Source organism: Colobus angolensis, unplaced genomic scaffold (assembly GCF_000951035.1).
Source record: "Colobus angolensis palliatus isolate OR3802 unplaced genomic scaffold, Cang.pa_1.0 Scaffold374, whole genome shotgun sequence".
NCBI lineage: Eukaryota > Metazoa > Chordata > Mammalia > Primates > Cercopithecidae > Colobus > Colobus angolensis.
In genome coordinates, this window is record NW_012117088.1 from 1,958,455 (window position 1) to 1,983,810 (window position 25,356).

A 25,356-nucleotide genomic window follows, 5' to 3' on the forward strand; every position below is an offset into this window, starting at 1 on the left:
ATGAGGAGTAACTTGTAATCCTCTCTTGGGGCAGTGAGAGGGCCTGGGAAGAAAAGATCGAAGTGTTCCGTGTTGGGGTTAATGTGGGCTTGAAATGAAACTTCAGAGCAAAATGAAGCAGAGCAAAGAGCAGCGCCCGCAAACCAACCTTAAATATCACAGCGGCGGAACAATTACCTGAAAGAAAAGTCATGCTTGGCATTAAAAGTTCAATTATCACGTTCAGTGCAGAGCCTTGCTCTACTCTGGAGCTGCCAGATGTCACATGGTGCGTGATGACTTGCCCTTGATTTGGGTTCATTTGAAAAACGTAGAACTCTAACAAATAAACAGCCTTTTGAGACCCGTCCCTGGAGGAGGACTGCCCCCTCCCTCGGGCAGCTACTACTGATGCTGTCCAGGCATAGCCCAAGGGGAAAGGTTGCAGCGGGGTCGGAAGGCGCGGGAGGAGTCTGGCGGTGATTGATGGGGAAGGGATGAATGAATAAAAGTACTTGTCTCTGATGGCAGCAGAGACCCCAGAGGCTACACTGTCTGGCATTCTCTCAGTGTTTCGTCAGAGCCAGACCCGCCTGCAGCTCAAGGGAGGCGTGCTCCTCTCCCAGAGCAGGCTGGAACCCAGCTGGGTTCCGCGTCCCGGGAAGGTGGTCTGGGTTCTTCGCTCTGCATCTGGTTTGTCAGATCCGAGAGGTAAACATTCGGGCTTGGTGCTGAATTAAAAATCATTGATTGAACCTTATCCTGGGGCTTCGGTTTGGCTTACTAGTTTGGGGTTTTAAAAAAATAAAAATAAAGCCTATAGAGAGGGCAAATTAAAATAAGGATGGGTAAAGGAAGGAGCGTGAGTGTTTGAAGCCACTTGGAGGGAACAGCGGTTTCCAAGTTCCTGCTGACTTGAGAAGTCTCTGCGAGTTTCCGAACCGCCGGCGCACTCCTGGGCGCGCTGGGGGAGCTGTAGCTCAGCCAGCAGGGAGTAGCGGCTTTCATCCGCCGGGAGGAGTCTTTCGAGTTCAATCGCGGGGTATAGAGGTTCCCCTGCGGGGCAAAATGCAGAGGTTGACACAAGCCCTTGGCCTCTAGGTGCCTTAATTCCGCGGTTCCCACGCACGCTTAACTAAGACGTGTACGTATTCCTCACCGCACATGAAAGAGTTCGGGGCTTTGCCTTGGATCCCCATCACTCCCTCCCCGGCACACCCCTTCCAGAACGCCCCGCCCCGCTGCATGTTATTTACCCCCTCCGGCCACGCGGGGGAAGAAAAACAGCGGAGAGGGCATTGGGAAGGAGTTTCGACCTGCGCTGGCGAGTCACGAGGGCCAAGTTCCCCACTGGCGCGGCGCGCAAACTTGAATTACTTTTGCGCGTGAATACCGGCGGAGAGGCTGCGGGCGGTACTAGGGTTTGCAGAGACGTGGCTCTGGCAACTGACCCAAGTGTCCTGTCTTCCTTCCCCTGCTTGTCTCCAGGCTCTGAAACTGCGGAGCGGCCACCGGACACCCACTGGAGCAGGCAGCAGCATGCAGCCGCCGCCAAGTCTGTGCGGACGCGCCCTGGTTGCGCTGGTTCTCGCCTGCGGCCTGTCGCGGATCTGGGGAGAGGAGAGAGGCTTCCCGCCTGCCAGGGCCACTCCGCTTTTGCAAACCGCAGAGATAATGACGCCACCCACTAAGACCTTATGGCCCAAGGGTTCCAACGCCAGTCTGGCGCGGTCGTTGGCACCTGCGGAGGTGCCTAAAGGAGAGAGGACGGCGGGATCTCCGCCACGCACCATCTCCCCTCCCCCGTGCCAGGGACCCATCGAGATCAAGGAGACTTTCAAATATATCAACACGGTTGTGTCCTGCCTTGTGTTCGTGCTAGGGATCATCGGGAACTCCACACTTCTGAGAATTATCTACAAGAACAAGTGCATGCGAAACGGTCCCAATATCTTGATCGCCAGCTTGGCTCTGGGAGACCTGCTGCACATCGTCATTGACATCCCTATCAATGTCTACAAGGTAAAGGGCGCCTGCTGAAATCATGGTGGGCTTGAGGAAGGGGGCCTGGCTGGAGAAGGCAGATGAGAAAGCTTGTAGAAGGAGCTTCCCTTTAGCTCTCTCTTAAGGCTCTGTCCCTCCTAAAAGTCAGTGATATTTGGAAGCAAATTCCATTTGGTTATGTCCACTCATAAAAGTCGGTAACCACTGGCATAAAATTCCATTCAGGTCTCCAGCAGCCCTCTGCTAAGCTTAGGACAAGTGTAGTCCCCAGTCTAGCAACGTTAGTATCACTTTGGGAACTTGGTACACATGGAGATTTTTCTGGCCCCACCCCAGACCTACTGAATCAGAAACTCTGGAGTGGAGCACAGTAATTTGTATTTTAACAAGCCCTTTATGTAATCATGATGAAATCTAAAGTTTGCGAACCACTAGTTCTGAAGGATCTAGTCCTTAAGTGCACCTAATGGGATACATCCTCTAGTCAAAAGTGTGTGGTCCATGGACAGTGAGCATTAACATTACCTGAGAGTTTGTTAGGAATGCAAGGCCAGCCCAGACTTACTAAGTTAGAATCTGCATCTTAAGATCTTCAGGTGATTCATATGCCCACTAACTTTGGGAAGCACTGTCTTGGAAGACTGTGGAAGTAGCAGATACAAAGTAGGTTTTTAGGAGATAAATGGCCTGGAAGAAAGAGATTCAGACTGGTGAGTAGGAAAAACACAGTTCACCTGCTGTGAGGGACTGTAGCTACTCTGCATTAGATATCTACAGTGGACCAAGGACTGGGTGAGATGTGTTACTTCTGTTATTCCTTCCAGCAGCCAATAAGTAGATATTACATTTAGTTTACAGCTGACTAGTAGGATGCTCAAAGGAAATGAGTGAGAGGTGGAACTGGGGATCAGACCCAAATCTGTCAGGTTCCAAAGTGCAAGCCATATGACGGCACCCCATCAATTATTTCATAGACAAGACCAAGGAGCACTCAAAATCTGTAAGGGTTTCAGTAGTGAACATTATTGTGTGATTACCATGGGCGTCAGCAGAAACACACAAAGAGCCAGGTTGTCCAGGTTGCTTTGGAACTCCAGACCTCAGTTTCCTCAATTCCACAATAAGGCTGCTAGTGCCCGCCTACTCAAGTTTTATGGTGTTAAAAAGAAAAAAAAAAAGCAGCCTAAGTAAAACAGTTGTAAAATTTCAAGACATATGAAAATATTTAAAACTTTCCCAGCAGCATCAGCAGCAGCAATAGAAAGTTGCACATCAAAACACAATCACAATGTAAGGAAATGGAATTGTACTTTGCAGATTTACCTATAGCTAGCCCTGACTTCAGTACTTCAGTACAAGGGTAAAAAAATGGCATGTAAAGTTGGGAAATGTTGTAGGGGATGCTTTGACCTATTGGCAAGAGTAGTTCCCATAAGGCATGCCTGTAAATTTCCATTCATGAATCTAAAAATCCTAACCCAATAGTTATATTTTAAGGGGAATTCCAAACATTTCTGAGGCTTAGCGGTGAGAGTGGATTAGGATATAGTTTTCTCTAAAGGGAGTCACTCCCAGAAATGGGGGAATCAATTGAAGAAATCCTAAAATCCTGTGTGGCAATTGATTCTGATAAACTGTGAGGATTTACTTGGTATGAGCTGAAATGAAATCTCTAAATGCAGTCACAACTCCATGAGGGTCCGAAGCGACTCTTACTTCTTAAGACGTTCCACAAACTAAATCTTCCCATTCTAATTTGGCAAAGGAATTTCAATTCAATTCATCAAAACTGAATTGAGAATTTTTTCAGTACAAGGTGTTGTGATAAATTTAAAATAAATCTAACAAGATCTCTTCCCAAAGGGAGATTACAATCTAGTTTTGCTGGGTTGGCACAGGATTTTATGAAAGTTCTGTTTGTGGGGTCAGGAAACCCCACATGTCTAGCCCAGTTAGAAACCTTTCTAAATCAGACAGTAGCTGAAGTGCTGTGCAAAAGGTGGGATTAAGAACATTTTTTTAGTTTTGATGTATTGCCTCCAGGACAGATAGAAATCAGCTCTTCCAGAACCATCTTATTTCCTCTGTCTGGTTAAATGAGTATTTGTGATAAACTAGAGAATTTCTGACTCCCCAAGAGGTCACACAGTTTCCTTTTCATTTCAAACTTCCTTATTATTTCCCTAGGAAGTTACATCCTTTTCCCTGAAGCCATCCAGTCTTAACATGACTGTGTTTTTACTTCTGAAATAAGCTAATGAGTCATTACCAATCTGTCCATCCAGTAACCTGTATTGGTCATGAACACATTCATCACATTATGTCCCATCACTAAGGTCGTCATTATTCAATCCTACCTTGTGGCCTTAGGTTTAGCATGAGACACAATATCATAATAATGGCTACCAGTTATGATGCACTAGGCACTTGGTTTATTTCATTAAATCACTACAACAACCCTGTAGAGGAGGTATTGTTATCATTCCTGCTTTAGATCTAGGGAAAGTACTTGTCAGAGAGGTGAAGAAGTAACTTGCCTAATGTCATACGACTACAAAGTGATGAAACTGGGCCTTGAATCCAGACCATCCAGCCCAAGACCCTGCGGTCCACCCCATCCCACTGCACGAAGCATGCTCCGGCACTGCACTGTCGTCTCCAACCTTGAGTATTGTTTTAGGATCTGATTTGAGAACATTTGGTGCAAATGTGGCAAATAATATGCTACCCCACAGTAGAATACTTAGTAAACATTTTCAGAAATTAATTTGAATCAGGATTTCTGTCTCTTGAAACCCCCTTCACCTGGTCTGTAGTGCGTAATATCAGTGGAAGTTATTCTAATGGCTTAATTTACCAAAATATATAATCCAGAACTAGTTAAAAGACATTTATTTTCCTAAATAATTGTGGCAACATGGTTTTTTTAAAATGCATTTAGAATTTCAGAGTAGTCAGGTATGATCATTCAGAAAAAAGTAATTTAAATGAGTTATGAAGGCTATATTTAATATATCCTAATATGAGAGGCTTGAATCGAAACCAGTGATTTCTAATTTTTCTTGGTGGGGTTTTATAATTCTCTTTGAGAATTCAATATACACAATTTCTGCAGGTTTATGAAACTCTCCAACCCTCCTGTTGGCATACTAAGGGCCCAGAGGCCAAGAAATGTCAATGTGAATCTGTTCCATTAATCTGGAGTTTAGTAAATACAGAGTTCAGTAAAGTTGGCAAATCACAAAATGTCATAACTTATTGGAAGCTACAGTCTTCAGGCTGTGAAACTGGTGGGACTTTATCTGGAGTTGCTGCAGCGAAAGCTGAAAAGCATTGGGAAACATGTCTGATCTGCCTGGACTGCCTCAAGGAGCTGGGTCCCTGGAAACTTTTAAGTAGAATCATACCACTCTCACAGGTCTCCTGTGTTGTGGGGGAAATCCTGTGTTGAAGGCTAGGGAAGTGTCTGAGGACACTTAGCAAGTTGAGGCTGCTGAAGCACTTCAAACTCATGTAAAAATGCAGAAAATAATAAGCCTTGCTTACCTTTCTCATAGGCACACACTGGGGCTATGCCTACGTTACACAACACCAACCAGATGAAAAATGAAAACTTCAAGCATCCAAAGGAGATATTTATTTAAATATATATGCATGTATACATGTACATACATTAAAATGTTAAGTTTTATAAGAATATATAGATATATAAGTAAAAAGATGACTATCACTTGGCACAGGGCACGGCACATAGCAAGCAAATGATAAATGTTATTAAAATGTGTGTATGTGTGTGTATGTGCGTTTTGAGTATTCTTTGTTTTCCAGCTTTTGTTGTGACAAACATGACTACAAACAACATGTTTGTACATGTGACTTTGCACACATGTGTGACTACATCTAAAGGGTAAATTTTTATAACTAAAATTAGTAAGTCGAAATGTGTGTATTAAGTCAAAATTTTGAAAGATATTGCCATATTGTGCTAGAAAGTTATTCTTGTACTCTTGGTTTCAATCCCTATTTTACATAATATCTCAACATGGATATAAATGCATATTAATGTTTATCTGTAATATGTATATGGACCATCATGCTTAATATTTACATCATCTACATATTCACCAGAACCAAAAGCCAGTGCTTGATGTTAGGATGAATTTCTCCTTATTCACAAGCTACTTATGGTGCCCTTCCTATATATCCTAAAATAAATGGGGTAATCTAGAATCATTCATATGAGAGCCTGGCACTCCACTACTAAGTTGCAGAAGCATAGATATCAAAGCTGGATAAAAGGCAAGACAGCCGGGTGTACTTGTGGATGCTATCAATGTGTTTATGTTGTTGTTTGGTTGGTTAGTTGATTTGGGAATGATATTTAACAAAACTTGGTTGTAGGTTAGGGAGAAGTTAAAAATTCTTGAGCAAATAATGAGTTCTTAAATTACTTCTGAATTTTATTAACTCGCTTTGTGTTATATTTACATGGATAACTGAGTTAATGAAGTTAGCTCTCAAATATAGCTTCCTTTATGTGTAAAGAAATTACATTTAAAAACAAACCTGCGTGCAAACTGGTAAGACGAATACCAATATCCACGTTAACGAGTTTGGTAAGGATCCAAAGGTAATCAGGGGCCCAGTGGTGATGGAGAGCTAAAAATTAGGCTGGTGACTCACTGGAGTGCTTCTAGATGGTTTTACAGTTTAGCACTGTAGGCTACTATTAGAGGCAAAGAGGCTGCATTCATAGTTCTGGAAGGCAAAACTGCTGATCTTTAACGTTTAACTAGTTAAGGGTGGGTACATATAACATTAAAATGCTGGTATGTCAAAATGCAGAATTGCTTCACTGAACCCACAAATGAGTTTCGAGTGAAGTGACCTTGGCAGGTAATAGACATTTTCTGCTTGTGACCCACTCAGGGTTATCTTTCTTAACAAATTTACCTTTTGCACTATCCTTTCTTAGACTACTTCTGGTACTTAACAAGTTTATGTATAATTAACTAGTTTTGTAGTTAAAAGTAAAAGTTGATGGAACACCACCAACTTTTGAAGTTATAATTTTCCAATCAGTAAACTGAAGCATATGCATATATAGCAACACAAGAAGTAAGGGTGTCATTGGGAGAGGAGTCTAATTTCTCCCAATTTAATAACAATGTTCTCATTTCCAGTCAAGTAACTGAAATATTTTAGTCATATTTAAAGATATTTTACCGCATAAGCATTCTGAACCAAAAGTGGAAACTGTATACCTTTGAGATTTATTTATGCAAAGCAAAATAATTTTTAAGGAGCAACAACTAAGCACATTTAAAGTATTAACTTTTAAAACTTGTTAATAAAGAGTCAGGCTTTTAGCTTGAATGACCTGGAATCAGTTAACAAATACAACAAATACCCTGACACCCATCTAGCATAGTGGCTGCAACTGTCAATACTATACAAATGCTTACGGACAAATGATGTTACACATAAAACATAAGAGCAGTGGGCTTTTTCCACTCATATTTTTAGCAATGTCCAAATGAAAAAAAAAAAAAAAAGAAAGCTTGATTCCTTCTGTATTGAAGTATTGGTCATAGTCAGATAACAGGCTGATAGCAGAATTCAAATAAACTAGAAACTCAAGACTTCATATTCCCAGTTCACTGTTTCACATGTTGGTCACAGATTTCTGTGACAAAATGGTCAGTAAGCACTTGGCCTTGGGCAGTGAAAGTTTCCCTAGGTTCAACTCTATGATATTTCTTGTGTTTGCCTTTGATCTGCCACTTGGTCACTCCATAAATCCAAGCTTCTATGAATGTCAAGGTAAGGTTTTCTTTCAGTATGGTAAGGCTTATCTATCAAAAGATTTACATTTCTCTTTTGGTCATCTAAAATGAGTCTTTCAACATTGAAGTATTTCCATAGTTGTACAAAAGGCTAACGTAGCCAAGACCCTGCTGTCTCCAGGCCAGGGAGCCATGTTCTTCAATTCACAAAGAAAACCATATAAGGGTATCTCTGTGTAGCTAATATGCTATAGTTGATTATTTTTAGAGGAACATGCCAAATGCTAATAAATGATTAAGTTCTTTAAAGGGTGTTGACAGATAAAGCCTGAGCTGAAATAAGATTCAAGATGTAATTTATGATGTGAAACATTCTCTTTCAGAACTTTGCACAGTTAAAAAGAGGTTGGTTATGTTTGGAGATAGCTGGATGTGGCGTGTGGGTATACAACTTCTCTAATTTTAGACTTTTTATTATTTCCAATGCTTTTATTTTAGAGTTATTTATCGTTCCCTATAAGGCCTCTGGTGAAAATGTAAAGGAACAAGAAAACGGCCAAAATATGGTGGTGGATGGGAGAGAGGGAGAGAGAGAGGAGAAAGGGTGAAGGGAGAAGATAGAAGAGGATCATTCTTGAATCAGAAATTTATTAACAAAATTGACTGAAGTATTTCTCAAGCAAGTCTCCACTTTTGAGGCTCAAAACTGCACTCATGCCTGCTGACCTGTGTCTTTTCTCTACTTCTCTCTTCTTCAGTTTCATTGTAGTTTCCAGAAAGGAGGAAAACTATCCTCAGGATGTTTACACTGTACGCTGTCTTCTTCCCACTCGCTCAGTGTTTTCAGACAATTTTAATGGGCTTTCAGACTCCACAGTAATCAGACATTTTCTGATCATAGCTTATTAGTCTCCCATAAGATATTCCACAGATAGAATTAGGCTTAGGTATGGCATGAAGTTACTTAATAGGGTTTGTTGAATTCATGTAGTTTGCAAGTCTCGTTCTGAGCCAGGAGGCGTTCAGGTTCTCATTCTTCAGTTTCTTCAGATGTCATCAGTGATAAGTGAACTAATAATAGACCAGGTTTGTGAGTGGGGTTTGTTATTTCTCTTAGTTGGATCTTTTCAAAATATGTAATATGTCGGTGAAAGTTTTAAAGCTCAAACTTTGGATATATTTTTAAATTTAGATAATAAAAGAGTACAATCAATTTCTTTCCTGGCCTGTTACAGACTTAGAAATAAATTTCTGGTAGGAAAATATATTTGAGATAAACTTCAATTTCTCTTAAGAAATATTTTTTAAAATTGTTTTCTATGTCTTTGTTTCTCTTGGAGATTTTGTTTCAAGAACTTTAATTTATTTTCATAAGCCATTGTTCTATTTCAGCAAGTCATAGGAATCTTTCCAGAGCTTTGAAAAGGCCTCTGTTTTGTGGATGTGTGTGAAATAGATTCCCATGGACAGAACTGTTGCCTTGCACAACTCTAGGGGGCACTGTTCATATTGTAATCTATTGAGATGGCACCCCTGGAGGATAAGCTAACATTATTTCTGACCCACATATTTCTAACTCACATAGCCTAATCTTTAGGTGATTAAGTACATTTTGATGGATGCAGGGTAGAACTTGTAATTTTTATTTGTCCTTCAGGGCACAGGTGCACTCTATGTCAAGAAAAAAAAAATTCCATGCACTTGATCAGCATATTGACTCCAAATTCAAAGTTTACTTTGAACTATTTCTCTATGTACCAATACAGAAAGAGTTCTGGCATGCAAGTCCTTGAATGAAGGTGCCCTATCTCATTAAAACTCTAGTTCAAACACAGAAAAAACTCTTAACTACTACAGGAAACAGAGATAAAAACAGAACACACCCTTTCCTAAAGTTGTCAAATGCAGCCATTCCATTATTTTCCTTTTTTGACTCTTACTGTGAAAACATTTATATAATGCCAGTCGTTTAAAGAAACGTTCACAATTTATCACAGGATGGAATAGACTGCAGTCTGGCAAAGTAACCTTGGTTGTCCTCTTAATTACACCACTCACTCATCCTCTAAAACAATCATCTCTTACAATGTCCGTATGTTTACTGCATCTACTTCCACGAAACTTACAATCCCCTCCACAACTAAAGCTCTTCATAGACTCCCATTACATAGTGAGAAACAGTAGGTTCTGTTTTATATCAGTCACTGCCTTGACAAGTTTTGAGTAGGAGAGAGAGGGTGGGAGAGGAATTTTTGTTGTTACCTTTTCCGGCCTGCATGGAAGAGCGGAGCTCCAACGAGAGTACAGCCCACCCTCAAGCCTCAATTCTAGAGTTTCTGACTCTATGTGCCAAGAAGACCTGATCATCAGGACTAGAAAATATAAATAGTAAATATACAGTCATGTCAATTCTCTAAAGAATATATGTAGAATATGAGAACTGAAAGACGCATGGCAAATGTTTTGTCATAGATGATTTCTGCCTTATGATCAACTTCATTCATTCACTCATCCGTTGATCGTTACTTAACAAGCATTGAATGAGTGACCACTATGTGCCAAGCACTGTGCTAGGCATTATAAATGTTTTAGAATACTCTGAAACAAATAAACAGTTAAAGCTCAGTGTATACTTGTAATTTAATAAAATAGAAAAAGAAAATGCTATGTATGTTTAATAAGGCGAGTGAACATTTGCTTGTGCAAGACGGTTAACTTTGACATTTCTTGACTTTATGGGGCTTGACTCCTCTTGGCATTAATAGGGGTATGTGTTAACAGGATTTTTTTTTCTTCATTTATTATCTGAAGTATGTGATTTTTAATTAAAAAGAGAAATGAAAAATGTAAATCCCCCAGTTGGAGAGATTTTTTAGGATCCACTTCACAAAATCCTCAAATAAATAAAGAGTATTTATTTCCTATTCATGCTATATATCCTTTTAGAAATTTTTTAAACTATAATATAAAAATGACTTTATAATGTAATAGAAAAATTTATTTGGATTCTCTTGCCTTGTTTCTTTCTCAAGCAGTTGTTCCTATGTAAAGTTATAAAATTATGGTCTTTCTTGAGTAGAAATCTTTTAGCCAGTATAGTCACCTCTTTTCTCAATCTAATGTTTATTTATTTCTGTTTATCATCCAAAATAAATGTTCTAGAGAAGCAATATAAGCCTTAGGGTAAAATGGGTCAGCACAAACATAGGCTATCATTTTGTCAAATGGACACCACATTGCCAGCAGGACTAAACACTAACAACAGCTATTCAGTTAGATGAGACATCAAGATATGAAAAGCAGTGCCAGTTATGTGAGTATTTGCCAACTGGTTCATATTTGATAAATGTTAGGCAACATACATTCAACTTAATTTTAAACAGGATTTAAAATTTTAATTTATGTAAAAGGGATATAGTGTCAATATTGAACTCTAAACACCCTTTTTGCGATCAGAGAGACGCCTTTTGATTACATGTTTGAATTGTCTTCACTGTTCAGACCTTGCCCTTAAGTTTTCTAATTTAATGGGGTAAAGTCCAAAGAAAAAACTAAAAATAGGGAATAAGGAATGTGTTATTGCTGGGTTTAAAGTTAGAGTTGCTTCCTCTTGCAATAAAGTGAATCCATTTCCTTTTCAGTGGCGAAAGCTGTATCGTTAGACTTCAGATTATAGATGTTAGATGTTGTTATTTTTCCCAAAGAATGATGAAGAAATGAATATCTAAGAATCATGCCCATATCTAAGAACAATCTCTCACCAAATTGTAAAGATGTCATCTTGGTTGAGAGTGAACTTTTCTTTTTTTGGCAAAGCTTCATAGTTTTTCCCCACCTGGGATGTTTTTTGCATTAAACAAGTGGATACCTTTATATTTTAGATAAGTTTCAAGCAATAGCTTGCCTAAAGACTTTCTTGCTAGAGGCCATTAAGATGACAGAGATGAACATCAATACTGGGCATGGTTTCTGTCACAGAGTATCAGGCTTTGCTGGGTCTCCACAAAGCCTTCTGATCAGTGAGGCAGAGGGTAAGCTTTTTAGATGAAGAGCATTTAGAGTCTTGCCAAAGCCATTCTTCTCACTACAAAATCATGGAAGCAACAGTGATGCTCTTCCCACATCTTCTGTGGCCTTCCAGAACCAATAGCATCCAGTTCTGAATTGAAAGCATGAAATGCAAGCTGATAAAGGTTAATGCTCTCTCTCTCTCTCTCTCTTTTTTTTTTTTTTTTGCAGTCTCTTTCCCTTCAAAAGTGTAGACTAGAAAACTGTAATCTCTCCGTGGTGATTACATTTCTGACTATCTGTCTGTTGAGCTTGAAGAGCATTGTTACAATTTTCAGTTTGTGTTTCCCTGTTTTCTGTGATAGCTTGGGTCAGAGGTTGGGCTGCAGGCCTCCAGTGGTATGAAGAGCAATAATCCAATTTCTAGGCTGAGCCAAAAACAATGGAAACCTCAAAACATGGCCTGGATTCAGCGCAGAGCTCATTTTCATCAGCCAGACTTCTTTTCCTTCAGTGGTCTGGACGCTCATTCATCTTGATTCTTCTGATAGCGGTACCTACAGGATAACAATATTACCATATTTGGAAATAATTTAGGACAGAATAAAATATTTTAAAATATCCAAATGTTTGGACATTATTTGAATAAAATAACTAGGGGCATTAGTCAGGGTTCTCCAGAGAAACAGAACCAGTGGGATAGATAGATGGAGGGATAGGTAGATAGGTAGGTAAGTAATCAGACAGATGGATAAATAGATAATGGGGAATCAGTTTATGAGATTATAGAGGCTGAGAAGTCCCATAATCGGCCATCTGCAAGCTGCAAATGTAGGAAAGCCAGCGGTGTAATTCAATCCAAGTCCAAAGGCCTGAGAAACCAGTCTGAGGGCCAGAGGAGATGAAATGAGACATTCCAGATAGGCAGGAAGAAAAAGGGGCAAATTTCTTCTGCCTCTGCCTTTTGTTCTATTCAGACCCTCAGCAGATTGGATAATGCCCACACACCTAGGGTAAGGCAATCTGCTGTACTGAGTCCACAATTTCATATACTAATTTCTTCCAGACACATCCTCACAGACACACCCAGAAATAAATAATGTTTAATCGAGCAACCTGTGGCTGGTCAAGTTAACACATAAAGTTAACCATCGCACTAGGTGAGCAGAAGATTTTGCTCTGCATCTAGATATTATACCATGATTTGACACATAGCTATAGGTTTAAAAAATAATATTTGATTTAATTCTAAACTTTTTTTGTACAATCACCTCCTTCAAAACACTGTCGGGCAGGTATTATAGTGGTTGTAAGCACAAGCTCTAGACCATCTGTGTTCAAATATGGATCTATTACTCACTTAAGTGAGCAACCAATTGCAAGCATATTGGTTTCCCAATGAAGAGTAACAAATTACCCTACAATTTAGTGGCTTAAAACAGTAAATATTCACAGATGGACATTTGGGTTGATTCCAAGTCTTTGCTATTGTGAATAGTGCCGCAATAAACATACGTGTGCATGTGTCTTTGTAGTAGAATAATTTATAATCCTTTGGGTATATACCCAGTAGTGGGATGGCTGGATCATATGGTACATCTAGTTCTAGATCCTTGAGGAATCGCCATACTGTTTTCCATAATGGTTGAACTAGTTTACAATCCCACCAACAGTGTAAAAGTGTTCCTATTTCTCCACATCCTCTCCAACACCTGTTGTTTCCTGATTTTTTAATGATGGCCATTCTAACAGGTGTGAGATGGTATCTCATTGTGGTTTTGATTTGCATTTCTCTGATGGCGAGTGATGATGAGCATTTTTTCATGTGTCTGTTGGCTGTATGAATGTCTTCTTTTGAGAAATGTCTTTTTAAATCACATTGTGTCTTTGGTTTGGCAATTAAGGAGTGTCTTAGCTGGGTGGCCCTGGCTCAGGGTCTCTCAAGAAGGTACACTCAAAATCCTGGCTGGGACTGCAGTCGTCCAAGTTTGACTAAAGCTGGAGGATCATCTTATTCACAGACCTGGCAAATTAGTGCTTCATGTTTTCAAGAGGCCTCAGTTCTTTGTCATTTGGCTTCTCCACAGAGGTGCTTGAGTGTCCTCATGACATGGCAGCTGGCCTCCCCCAGAATAAGTGACCCAAGAGAGAGAAAGCCAGTTCTTTAGGAGCTAGTCTCAGACATCACACATCATCACTTTTGTCACATTGTATGCATTAAAAGCAAATCACTAAGTCCAATCCACATTCAAAGGCAGGGAAATCAGGCTTCATGTTTTGAAGGGAGAAGTAATCAATAGTAGAATATTGTCTGAATAAGTTATACCTGGCTGGTTCTGGCACAATCCTTGTAACCAGTTGGATAATTTTTATTCTTATTTCTAAGGATAATTGGCAGTTCTTTTAAAGCTACATGAGTTCAAAGCTGGTTCAGACCTGTGGTGCACCGAGTCTCCCCCATTTCAGTAAATGACTTCACCATGCACGTGATAAACCTCTGTGAGTGTCCTGACTCCTCACATCAAGTGTCCAACCCATCAGCAAGTCCTGCTAGCTAGCTCTACCCTTAAAATGAATACAGGCTATAACCCACTCTCCTCAGCCTCGGGGCACGCAGGGTCCAGCTCACCACTAGTTCTCATCAGTGCTTCCTTTCTTGGCCCTACATTCTATTCTACACTGGGCAGCAACAGTGATCTCTTGAAAAATATGTTAGATCATACCATTTCCCTTCTGCAAACCTTGCAATGAATTCTCTCAAAAAAGCATTTAAATTGTTCCCTCTACAACTTCATTTTCCATGCATTTGGTCTGGGTCACTCTTCTCCAGCTCTAGTAGCTAGTAGCCTCATTGCTGTACCTCCGTTTCACCAGGCTTGTTTTGACCTCAGGGCATTTGTACATGCTCTTCTCATGGCTTACTGTCTTATTTCAGTGAAGTCCCTCTCCAAATGTTGTCTCTTCAGGGTGACCTTACTGAGAAGCTTATCAAGAAAACACCTTAGCTGGGCGCAGTGGCTCAAGCCTATAATCCCAGCAGTTTGGGAGGCCGAGACGGGCAGATCTCGAGGTCAGGAGATCGAGACCATCCTGGCCAACATGGGGAACCCCGTCTCTACTAAAAAAAAATACAAAAAACTAGCCGGGCATGGAGGCGGGTGCCTGTAGTCCCAGCTACTCAGGAGACTGAGACAGGAGAATGGTGTAAACCCAGGAGGTGGAGCTTGCAGTGAGCTGAGATCCAGCCACTGCACTCCAGCCTGAGTGACAGAGCGAGACTCTGTCTCAAAAAAAAAAAAAAAAGAGAAAAAAAAAAAGAAAACACCTCAAATCCCACCCTCACTCAATATGATCACAGCCTCTGTTTAACACCATTTTAAGTATGTATGTGTTTGTCTGCCTCCCTCACTAGACTGTAAACTCCATGTGAGCATAAGTGCTCAGAATGGTGTCTGGCATATAGTGAATGCTCAATAAATATTTATTGAATGAATGACTGAACAAGCATAATTAATGAGTCAGTTGATTAACCCGGAAGTCACAAGACAGAGGCTATGATGGCTCACTGATGTATTTTGATAATACAATGTTATCTGAGATTTTTTTTTAAAAAAATATGAATTGAACTTTAATAAATTGTGAGATTCATATAAAAATTCCAATCTGGGTTCTTTTGAAAAATCAAGAGATTTTTTTATTTGGGGTCCCTTAGAAAAAAGTGTGTGATGTCTATTAGCAGCTGCTCCTTTCAGACAAAGTTTACCCCAGACCCCACTCCACTCCCTATCATCTTCCTGACACCAATGACTTTCTGAGACCTGGCACCCTCCACTTCTCTGTGTTACCTGCCTGGCTCTGTACGTCTTCAGGATCCTACATTAAGCATATATGATAAGTCTGCCAACTTTTGTCCCACATGTCTGTATAAGTTTTGATATCTAATGTAGAAATGAAATTGGTCCTATGTTGAATCTCCAAGTCAAATTCATTATGAGACACACATTTTAGCCTTTGACGTCATTCTAGTTATAGAACAATCAACTCAGATTGACAAACTCAGTAGAGTCTTCACTACTAGTGAAAGGATGGAAAGACTCCATTGTGTCTCAGCATAATTTTCACTTTTGGAAGGTTGTTTTTCAAAATATTTTTAAGACCCATGGATTTGAAATACTTTTCTTTATTTTCAAAACCACGTGAATATTTGATCCAGATGTTTACCTAAAGTGATTCATTTACCAGTGTGGGACACACCACATCGCCCTAAGAAAGAAAATAACCATGTTTAATAATAGATGGTTGCGTAGTTTACACTCAGACAAAGAGAAATATATATGTGTATATAGATACACACTGTATATATATTACATACTATGTATGTGTGTATATATATAAAATAGCAATAACTATGTCTTCTTGCTCCTTATATAGCCAGTCGTTGTTATATTTTAGAGTCTATGAATCAAGCACTGTTAATATTAAACATCTGCTATGCATTAGGCACTGGTCTAGGCAGTTGTGGAGCTCATAGTCTGTCTTACACTCCAGGGATCCAGACAGAAAAAAAACTAAGCAAACAAATAAGTTAATGTGATATGCCACAGGAATTGATAGACTATGGATAAAAAGGAAAAGAGAGTAGGGAGATAGGGATGCCTGACCAGTTATGGTATCTAATAGTGTGATCAAGGTAAGTCATGTTGAAAAGATGAAATTTGAGCAAGACCTGAAGGAGATAAGGGGCTTAACCAGGTGAATCTGTGGGGAAAGAGCCTTCTAAGATAGGGAAGGACCTAGAGTGAAAGCCCTAAGTAGAAATATGCCTGGGCTGTTCAAGCAACTGCATAGCTACTCCAACTGAATGACTGTTCAGTTAGGTAAACTGACTGCAGTGAAGAACAAGTACATGAATGCACATGTTGTTCTGCATAGAGTACTACTTCAATAGGGAAGTCTGGTCTCCTCAGCTAAGGACTATTTATCAATCAATTTTAATTAACCTATATTTTGCTTTGGCCATGACCTGGGCATTTCAGACTCTATGACAGTATACAGGTTCAATTTTCAGGAGGAACCTAAGCGATTGGCCCAAGTTTGCTCTGATGAGGTGAGCTGAACTCTAAGCTACTATACACGCATGATGACTTCTTATAAGCTGGCTGCATTTTCATCAATCCCAACACACTTTCCTGTCCCATACATATGTCGAACAATGGTGCTTTTCAAAGAAGTAGTCCATGAGAAAAAGAATGACAACCAGAATTTATCCTACTCTGCATGTTAATTACGCTCCACAAGTGATACAATTCAGAGAGCATCTTATGAAACACCCTAACAGAGCTTCATGTCTCCTCAATGCAGCTGCTGGCAGAGGACTGGCCATTTGGAGCTGAGATGTGTAAGCTGGTACCTTTCATACAGAAAGCCTCCGTGGGAATCACTGTGCTGAGTCTATGTGCTCTGAGTATTGACAGGTAGAAGCTTCTATTTAAGCCAAGAATATTCTGAATGCTATACTATTGTTTTGCATGTTTCTTAGAAAATAAACTGTGCAATTCAATAAAACTAAGGTATGCCAGCTTAAAATACAATTCTATTTTTATCTCCAGATATCGAGCTGTTGCTTCTTGGAGTAGAATTAAAGGAATTGGGGTTCCAAAATGGACAGCAGTAGAAATTGTTTTGATTTGGGTGGTCTCTGTGGTTCTTGCTGTCCCTGAAGCCATAGGTTTTGATATGATTACGATGGACTACAAAGGAAGTTATTTGCGAATCTGCTTGCTTCATCCTGTTCAGAAGACAGCTTTCATGCAGGTAAATTTTACTTTTTTTTATTTTCCTTTCTGCTCTTGCCTTATAACTACTTAGCTATTTTTCTCCTGTTCCCCACTCCTTGGGAAACTGTTGATTTATGACTGTCCTTGGCATAAATTAAGAGTGTAGATCCAAGCACTGTGGGGTTTATGGTGACCAATGACTCAAGAGGCAAGAAGGTAGATCACTACTTCTCTAAGGATCCCCTTGCTCTCAGTGGCATGGATAAACCAAGTTCACATGAAAGAATTGATGTGAATTTATAGCTTTTCTACCCAAAGCCATGTTAGAAGTAAAATGCGTGGTGCCACAAAGTGAAAATAGCATTCAGGCAAAAGGTTTCTCAGCAAGGCAATTTACTTCTATAGAAAGGTGCGTCTCACAATGGAGCAATGGCGAGAGCATACCAGACAGGGGAGTGGGATGGGGTGTTATCCCTGATACAGCTAGTTCCTACTGCTGCATCTTTCCCCTTTAGGTAGGGTTGGACCGCACAGTCTAACTCAATTCCAGTTGGCTATTTTAAAGAGAGCAGGGGTACAAGCTGGAGTGGTGGGGTGATTAGTTTCAGCGGAAGGATGGTTACAGAGCAGGTGACTAAGGATGACTAAGGAAAGAGCAGGTGATAGAGGCTAGGAAGGGGTTGTTTACTGAAACTAGGGGCAAGGAGATGTAAACAACGAGGAAGTTAAACTTTAAAATGGAGAACAAAGAACAGGGAAGCTGAACACACTGACGTATTGGTTCTCTGAAGAGGAATTTACTGTATCCTACAGTCCCATCAGGACCGACAGCTACTACATAATCTGCACAAGATAGCATAGTAGTTGTCAGAGGAGTGGATGGTCCAGCAAATATTCAGATAGAAGTCACCCTGATATGGATGGAGTCTGAATGGAAAGACTCCCCTCTCTTTGTCTTTGATGCCAAAGAGAAAGCTGCCGTTGCAAGAAACTCTTCATCCTGGTCATTTATTAAAGAACATTTGATTCGGGAATAGAAAAAGAATGATGATGCTGGTTTCCAGAAGACAGATCCTGAGTGTAAAAGGCTCTTCCAAACGGAATGAGTTAAGAGGCATTAATGCAAAGGGGGCTGGCCTAACTACTCCCAATAATTGGTTTCTATTGTATATATAAAGAGACTAAATAAAACTTTATGAACTGTATATATACAGGAAAAAAAAGTGCTGCCTGGGTTACATAAATTCCTCTCCAACACAGATATATCTAAAGCAATATGAAAACGATAACAGAGAAGAAAAAGAATAAGAGATATGACATAAGTCAAAAGCAGCTTTTATCTTTTTGTGCGGTTAGATGTATATGTTACTGAGCTAAATGGTTAACCTAGACCTTTCCATATCTGTTTTTCCCATTAAACAAACTTGCTAAAAAGTGAGAACTTCATCTAAACACCAAGTTATCTTTACATATTTAGGTGTTGTATTTCACACAAAGAATACTCTGAGGATAACTTGCTTATGTGAAGACAAAACATTGAATTACAAAATATTTCAAATTTTGCCTAACTACTTAAGTTTTTGTGCATGCTTATAACACATTGTCTTAGAGAACTGAAATGTTTTTGGGAAAATATGGGTTTTATTTAACATGACTATTTCTTTGTTCAGTAAGTGTGGCTTGAAAGATTGTGTATGGTATATATAAACTGGATCTAATTTAGAAGATAATCATTCCCTGATGAATTTTTTTAAAGTTTAACATTTGTTATATAATATTTTCTTACAGAGGAGTATTAATCATAAAAATTCTCTCATCCCCCTAGTTTTACAAGACAGCAAAAGATTGGTGGCTATTCAGTTTCTATTTCTGCTTGCCATTGGCCATCACTGCATTTTTTTATACCCTGATGACCTGTGAAATGTTGAGAAAGAAAAGTGGCATGCAGATTGCTTTAAATGATCACCTAAAGCAGGTAAGAAAATACAAATATTTGATAACTCATGATTGAAATTATAATTATGAATATGAAAATGATGATGATGATAAACTAACATTATTATATATCAGAGCATATTTCCTTTTTCTTGCTTCTGGTAGTTTTAAATAGACAAAGAATATTTTTATATTATTTATTTAGAGATATTCTATATAATCTAAAATGATCTAGGGAGAATCCAAACTTTTTAAAGATGAATCTCTAGTCACTTCGGTTCCACTTCACATTAACTATTCCATATAAAGCTCAGTGTCCTGAGTTTTTACATATGCCACTGAATTTTTGTAGACAATATTAAATGTTTCAGAAGAGAAAATGCTATAAATATAATGAGCCATCTTTTAAGGGTCAAACTATGGATTTATTTCAGAGACGGGAAGTGGCCAAAACCGTCTTTTGCCTGGTCCTTGTCTTTGCCCTCTGCTGGCTTCCCCTTCACCTCAGCAGGATTCTGAAGCTCACTCTTTATAATCAGAATGATCCCAATAGATGTGAACTTTTGAGGTAAGAAAGGCAAACTAGAAATGGTTTTGTAAACAAATGCCACTCAGAAGTGTTTCCATCGATCTGTTTTATAGGCAGAAAGAGAAACTACCATTTTTATAACCCTTAGGAAGCCAGGGAGGTTGCCAATTTTTATCTGAGGTCCTGTTGAGAGGGACAGGGAAGGGGAGGTATGAAGAACACTGGGGACAGAGAATCAGAGTTGTCAAGATGATGAGTGAGTGCCAAGGTGGAAAATGTCAGGTCCAATTTTCCAACACGATTTCTAAATTATTTCTTTTCAGCCAGCTTCAGTACTTCCAAATGAGATTTTATTTTAAAAGAGAAGAATTGGGCCTGGGAAGAGGAAATGGAGGAAAGTCAGTAGAGATGCTAGAGTTAGAGGGAGACAGAGACAGAGACAGGCAGAGAATCACTATTATCAAAAACGAGTGATAAATTTAGAACGATGGTATATTGGTATTTTTTTCCTTACAAAAGCACAGAAGTCTACAATGAATACATGTTCAGAACAGCATATTTTTCAGACACATTTTGGGTAATTTTGTTGCAGCTTTCTGTTGGTATTGGACTATATTGGCATCAACATGGCCTCACTGAATTCCTGCATTAACCCAATTGCTCTGTATTTGGTGAGCAAAAGATTCAAAAACTGCTTTAAGGTAAGAGACTATCCCAAAATAAAAAGCTCTTTGTAATATGGCTCAAATATAAGCTTTCAAAACTATTAATATATCTATCCAGACAGATTTAGTAAATTATTTTATAGTTTCCCTTTTATTACATCATGGATGATTTTTTTTAAATATGACTTTTGCTTATAGATCACTAAAATTAATTTTTGCCTATAAATCCTCGTCAACCACTCCCTACTGCCTCAGCCAATCAGTTACACTCATGGAATCCTTGACCAAAAAGTAATAAAAATTACATGCATTGATGTCTGATAGGCATCACATAATAAAATAAGGGCTAAACATGAATTAAAGACACTGTTCCCTGTTTTTGGTAGATTCTGAACTTCGCAGCTGCAATTAATATTGTAACTAAATTAGTTCCTTTTTCACATGGACTATGAGAATAATAAGGTAAACAAAAGAATAGTTTAGGTTTTACCTCTTTCTACCTTTTTTGTATAACAGTGATGTGCTGTTCAATGTGAAATACATATAATTCCTTCTTCAGCTACTTGCATTTTATCATCCTTCTATTCATTCACTCCTTCAACAATCTAACATGAAATAAAATATCCCCTCCCCTAATACAAAAATCATCCATTTGTCCATGGTATTTCATTACTGGAAAGCTGAGAATGTAGCTCCCATGTAAACACTAAGTCAGCCTATATCATTCTTCGCCCACTCATAACTCAAATTTTAGAGCTGGAAGAGAACTTCCGTCAGGATCAACACCCTCATTTTATAGAACATAAAATCGTGGACTTGCCATTTTCTTTTACATGTAAAATGAACAGAAGACAAACAGAATGAACAAAATTTTATATTTAAAAAATTTCAAGAAAAAAATTGGATGAAGAAAACTGAGATGCTTTTGTACTATATAACCTTATTGTTTAACAATATTGAAAAGAGACATGAGAATATATGGCTGAAAAAATAGGAAAGCAGTATTAAATTCATTGACATGAAAAGATATTTATGTCACTGTCAAGTGAGAAAAAGCAGGTTAAATCTCCTCAGCAAAGTGGCTTAGAATAACTTAGGATGAGATGTGTGTGAAAGTATCTACAGGGTTATGGAGTATACATATAGTACAGTCCCACTAAAATATACTCACATTCTCAAACACATGCACATATACATGTGTATAATTTATTTATTTCATGTATGTGCACATATTTCTGTTTTCTGGGGAAAAGTCTTGAATTATATGTTCATCAAATATTAAGAATATTTATCAAATAACCAAAAGTAAATATCAATTAAAAGTGGCTTTCTCTTTATGAGAAATCTTCACTACGTAGTTTTTTTCTTCTCTGCATGTTTTAGTTAAAAATTATCATATGCTAATTCTGTGATTATATTCTTTTAAGAGGGAAAATAAAAGAGCACCGAAAGGCAGGGCCCAAGAACTCCTAATTATGCAAAGAAAGTCAGAACCCTAGAGAGGAGGAAGAGTTGAGAAAGATGACTGATGTTAACATATAATGAGTTACTTTGTTTTGTACAGTCATGCTTATGCTGCTGGTGCCAGTCATTTGAAGAAAAACAGTCCTTGGAGGAAAAGCAGTCGTGCTTAAAGTTCAAAGCTAATGATCACGGATATGACAACTTCCGTTCCAGTAATAAATACAGCTCCTCTTGAAAGAAGAACTATTCACTGTATTTCATTTTCTTTATATTGGACCGAAGTCATTAAAACAAAATGAAACATTTGTCAAAACAAAACAAAAAACTATGTATTTACACAGCACACTATTAAAATATTAAGTGTAATTATTTTAACACTCATAGCTACATATGACATTTTATGAGCTGTTTACAGCATGAAAAGAAAATCAGTGGGAATTAAGAAAGCCTCATTATGAAAGCACTTTTTTTTTACGGTTAGCACTTCAACATAGCTCTTAATAACTTCCAGGATATTCACACAATCCTTAGGCTTAAAAATGGGCTCACTCGGAATTTCTATTTAAGAGATTTATTTTTAAATCAATGTGAATCTGATACAAAGGAAGAATAAGTCACTGTAAAACAGAACTTTTAAATGAAGCTTAAATTACTCAATTTGAAATTTTAAAATCCTTTAAAACAACTTTTTAATTAATATTATCACACTATTATCAGACTGTAATTAGATGCAAATGAGAGAGCAGTTTAGTTGTTGTATTTTTTGAACACTAGAAACATTTAAATGATCAGGAGGGAGTAACTGAAATAGCAAGGCTGTTTTTGAAAATCATTACACTCCTTTCACTAGAAGCCCAAACCTCAGCCTTCTGCAATATGTAACCAACATGTTACAAACAAGCAGCATGTAACAAACTGGCACATGTGTCAGCCAAATCTAAAGTATAATACTTTTAAAAAGAAAATTATTACACCCTTTACATTCAGATAAGATCAAACCTCACAAAGAGAAATAGAATGTCTGAAAGGCTACCCCAAAAGACTTCTTTGAATCTGTCATTCACATAGCCTATGAAGAAAATACTATCTACAAATTTTTCAGGATTATTAAAATCTTCTTCTTTCACCATTGTAGCTTAAACTCTGTTTGGTTTTGTCATCCGTAAATACTTAGCTACATACACTGCATGTAGACGATTAAATGAGGGCGGGCCCTGTGTTCAAAGCTTTACGATGGAGAGATGCCAGTGACCTCATAACAGAGACTGTGAACTGCCTGGTGCGGTGTCCACATGACAAGGGGGCAGGTAGCACCCTCTCTCACCCATGCTGTAGTTAAAATGGTTTCTAGCATATGTATAATGCTGTAGTTAAAACACTATTTTTTAAAATCATACAGATTAGTACATTTAACAGCTACCTGTAAAGCTTATTACTAATTTTTGTATTATTTTTGTAAATAGCCAATAGGAAAGTGTGCTTGACGTGGTGCTTTTCTTTCATTTAGAGGCAAAACTGCTTTTTGAGACTGTAAGAACCTCTTAGCTTTGTGCATTCCTGCCTAATTTTTAAATCTTCTAAGCAAAGTGCCTTAGAATAGCTTGGGATGAGATGTGTGTGAAAGTATGTACAAGAGAAAACGGAAGAGAGAGGAAATGAGGTGGGGTGGGAGGAAACTCATGGGGACAGATTCCCATTCTTAGACTAACGTTCGTCATTGCCTCGTCACATCAATGCAAAAGGTCCTGATTTTGTTCCAGCAAAACACAGTGCAATGTTCTCAGAGTGACTTTAGAAATAAATTGGGCCCAAGAGCTTTAACTCGGTCTTAAAATATGCCCAAATTTTTACTTTTTTTTTTCTTTTAGTAAACTGGGCCACATGTTGGAAATAAGCTAGTAATGTTGTTTTCTGTCAATATCGAATGTGATGGTGCAGTAAACCAAAACCCAACAATGTGGCCAGAAAGAAAGAGCAATAATAATTAATTCACATGCCATGTGGATTCTATTTATAAATCTCCCACCAACTTGTTTTTTAATTTCATCCCAATCATTTTTTCAGAGGCCTGTTATCATAGAAGACATTTTAGACTTGCAATTTTAAATTAACTTTGAATCACTAATATTTTCAGTTTATTAATATATTTTATTTCTATTTAAATTTTAGATTATTTTTATTACCATGTACTGAATTTTTATATCCTGATACCCTTTCCTTCTCCATGTCAGTATCATGTTCTGTAATTATCTCACCAAATTTTGAAACTGCACACAAAAGGCATACTTGCATTATTTATAATAAAATTGTATTCAGCGGCTTTTTAAAAAAAAAGTTTGATTCAAAATTTTAACATACTGATAAGTAAGAAACAATTATAATTTCTTTACATACTCAAAACCAAGATAGAAAAAGGTGCTATTGTTTAACTTCAAAACATGCTTCCTAGTATTAAGGACTTTAATACAGCAACAGACAAAATTATTGTTAACATGAATGCTACAGCTCAAAAGATTTATAAAAGATTTTAACCTATTTTCTCCCTTATTATCCACTGCTAATGTGGATGTATGTTCAAACACCTTTTAGTATTGATAGCTTATGTATGGCCAAAGGAATACAGTTTATAGCAAAACATGGGTATGCTGTAGCTAACTTTATAAAACTGTAATATAACAATGTAAAAAATTATATACCTGGGGGGATTTTTCGGTTGCTTACAGTGGCTATAGTCACAAATTTTTTTATTATGCAAGCAAAACCAATAAACTTTAGGTTGTGTTTTTTTAACAACTAGCTTATTTTTCACTGTACAGGCACTAATTCGTTAAATACTAATTGACTGTTTAAAGGAAATATAAATGTGATAAGTGGACATTATTTATGTTAAATATACAATCATCAAGGAAGTATGAAGTTATTCAATTAAAATGCCACATTTCTGGTCTCTGGACTGGACTGTGTGTTTCATTGTTGTGAAGACACAGATATACAGACATTCAACTTCCCAAGGTTGATTTTCTGGGTAATAGTTTCCACTGGCCTGTTGGGTCTTCCTTTCTTTGGTTCCCTGCCTTGGGAGCACTTCATTGTTTCATCATTATTGGACCTTAGCAAAGGCAAAAGGTTAAAATGAGGTTTAGGGATTGCTCATTGCATTTCACAGGCTTCTTTGGAGTGTTTTCTATGTGAAAGATGGGATGAAGTTC

General features: G+C 38.2%; 1 protein-coding gene across 1 annotated transcript; it reads left to right on the top strand.

Moving 5' to 3' along the window:
* Nucleotides 1-480: 480 nt before the first annotated feature.
* EDNRB (endothelin receptor type B) lies at nucleotides 481-25,094 on the top strand. Its single transcript, XM_011953840.1, is given in 8 exon segments — nucleotides 481-690; nucleotides 1,468-2,001; nucleotides 17,139-17,251; nucleotides 17,387-17,591; nucleotides 19,380-19,529; nucleotides 19,924-20,057; nucleotides 20,611-20,719; nucleotides 22,248-25,094. Coding segments are annotated over 8 exon segments (1,590 nt in total). The 3' UTR covers nucleotides 22,383-25,094.
* The last annotated feature ends 262 nt before the right edge of the window (nucleotides 25,095-25,356 follow it).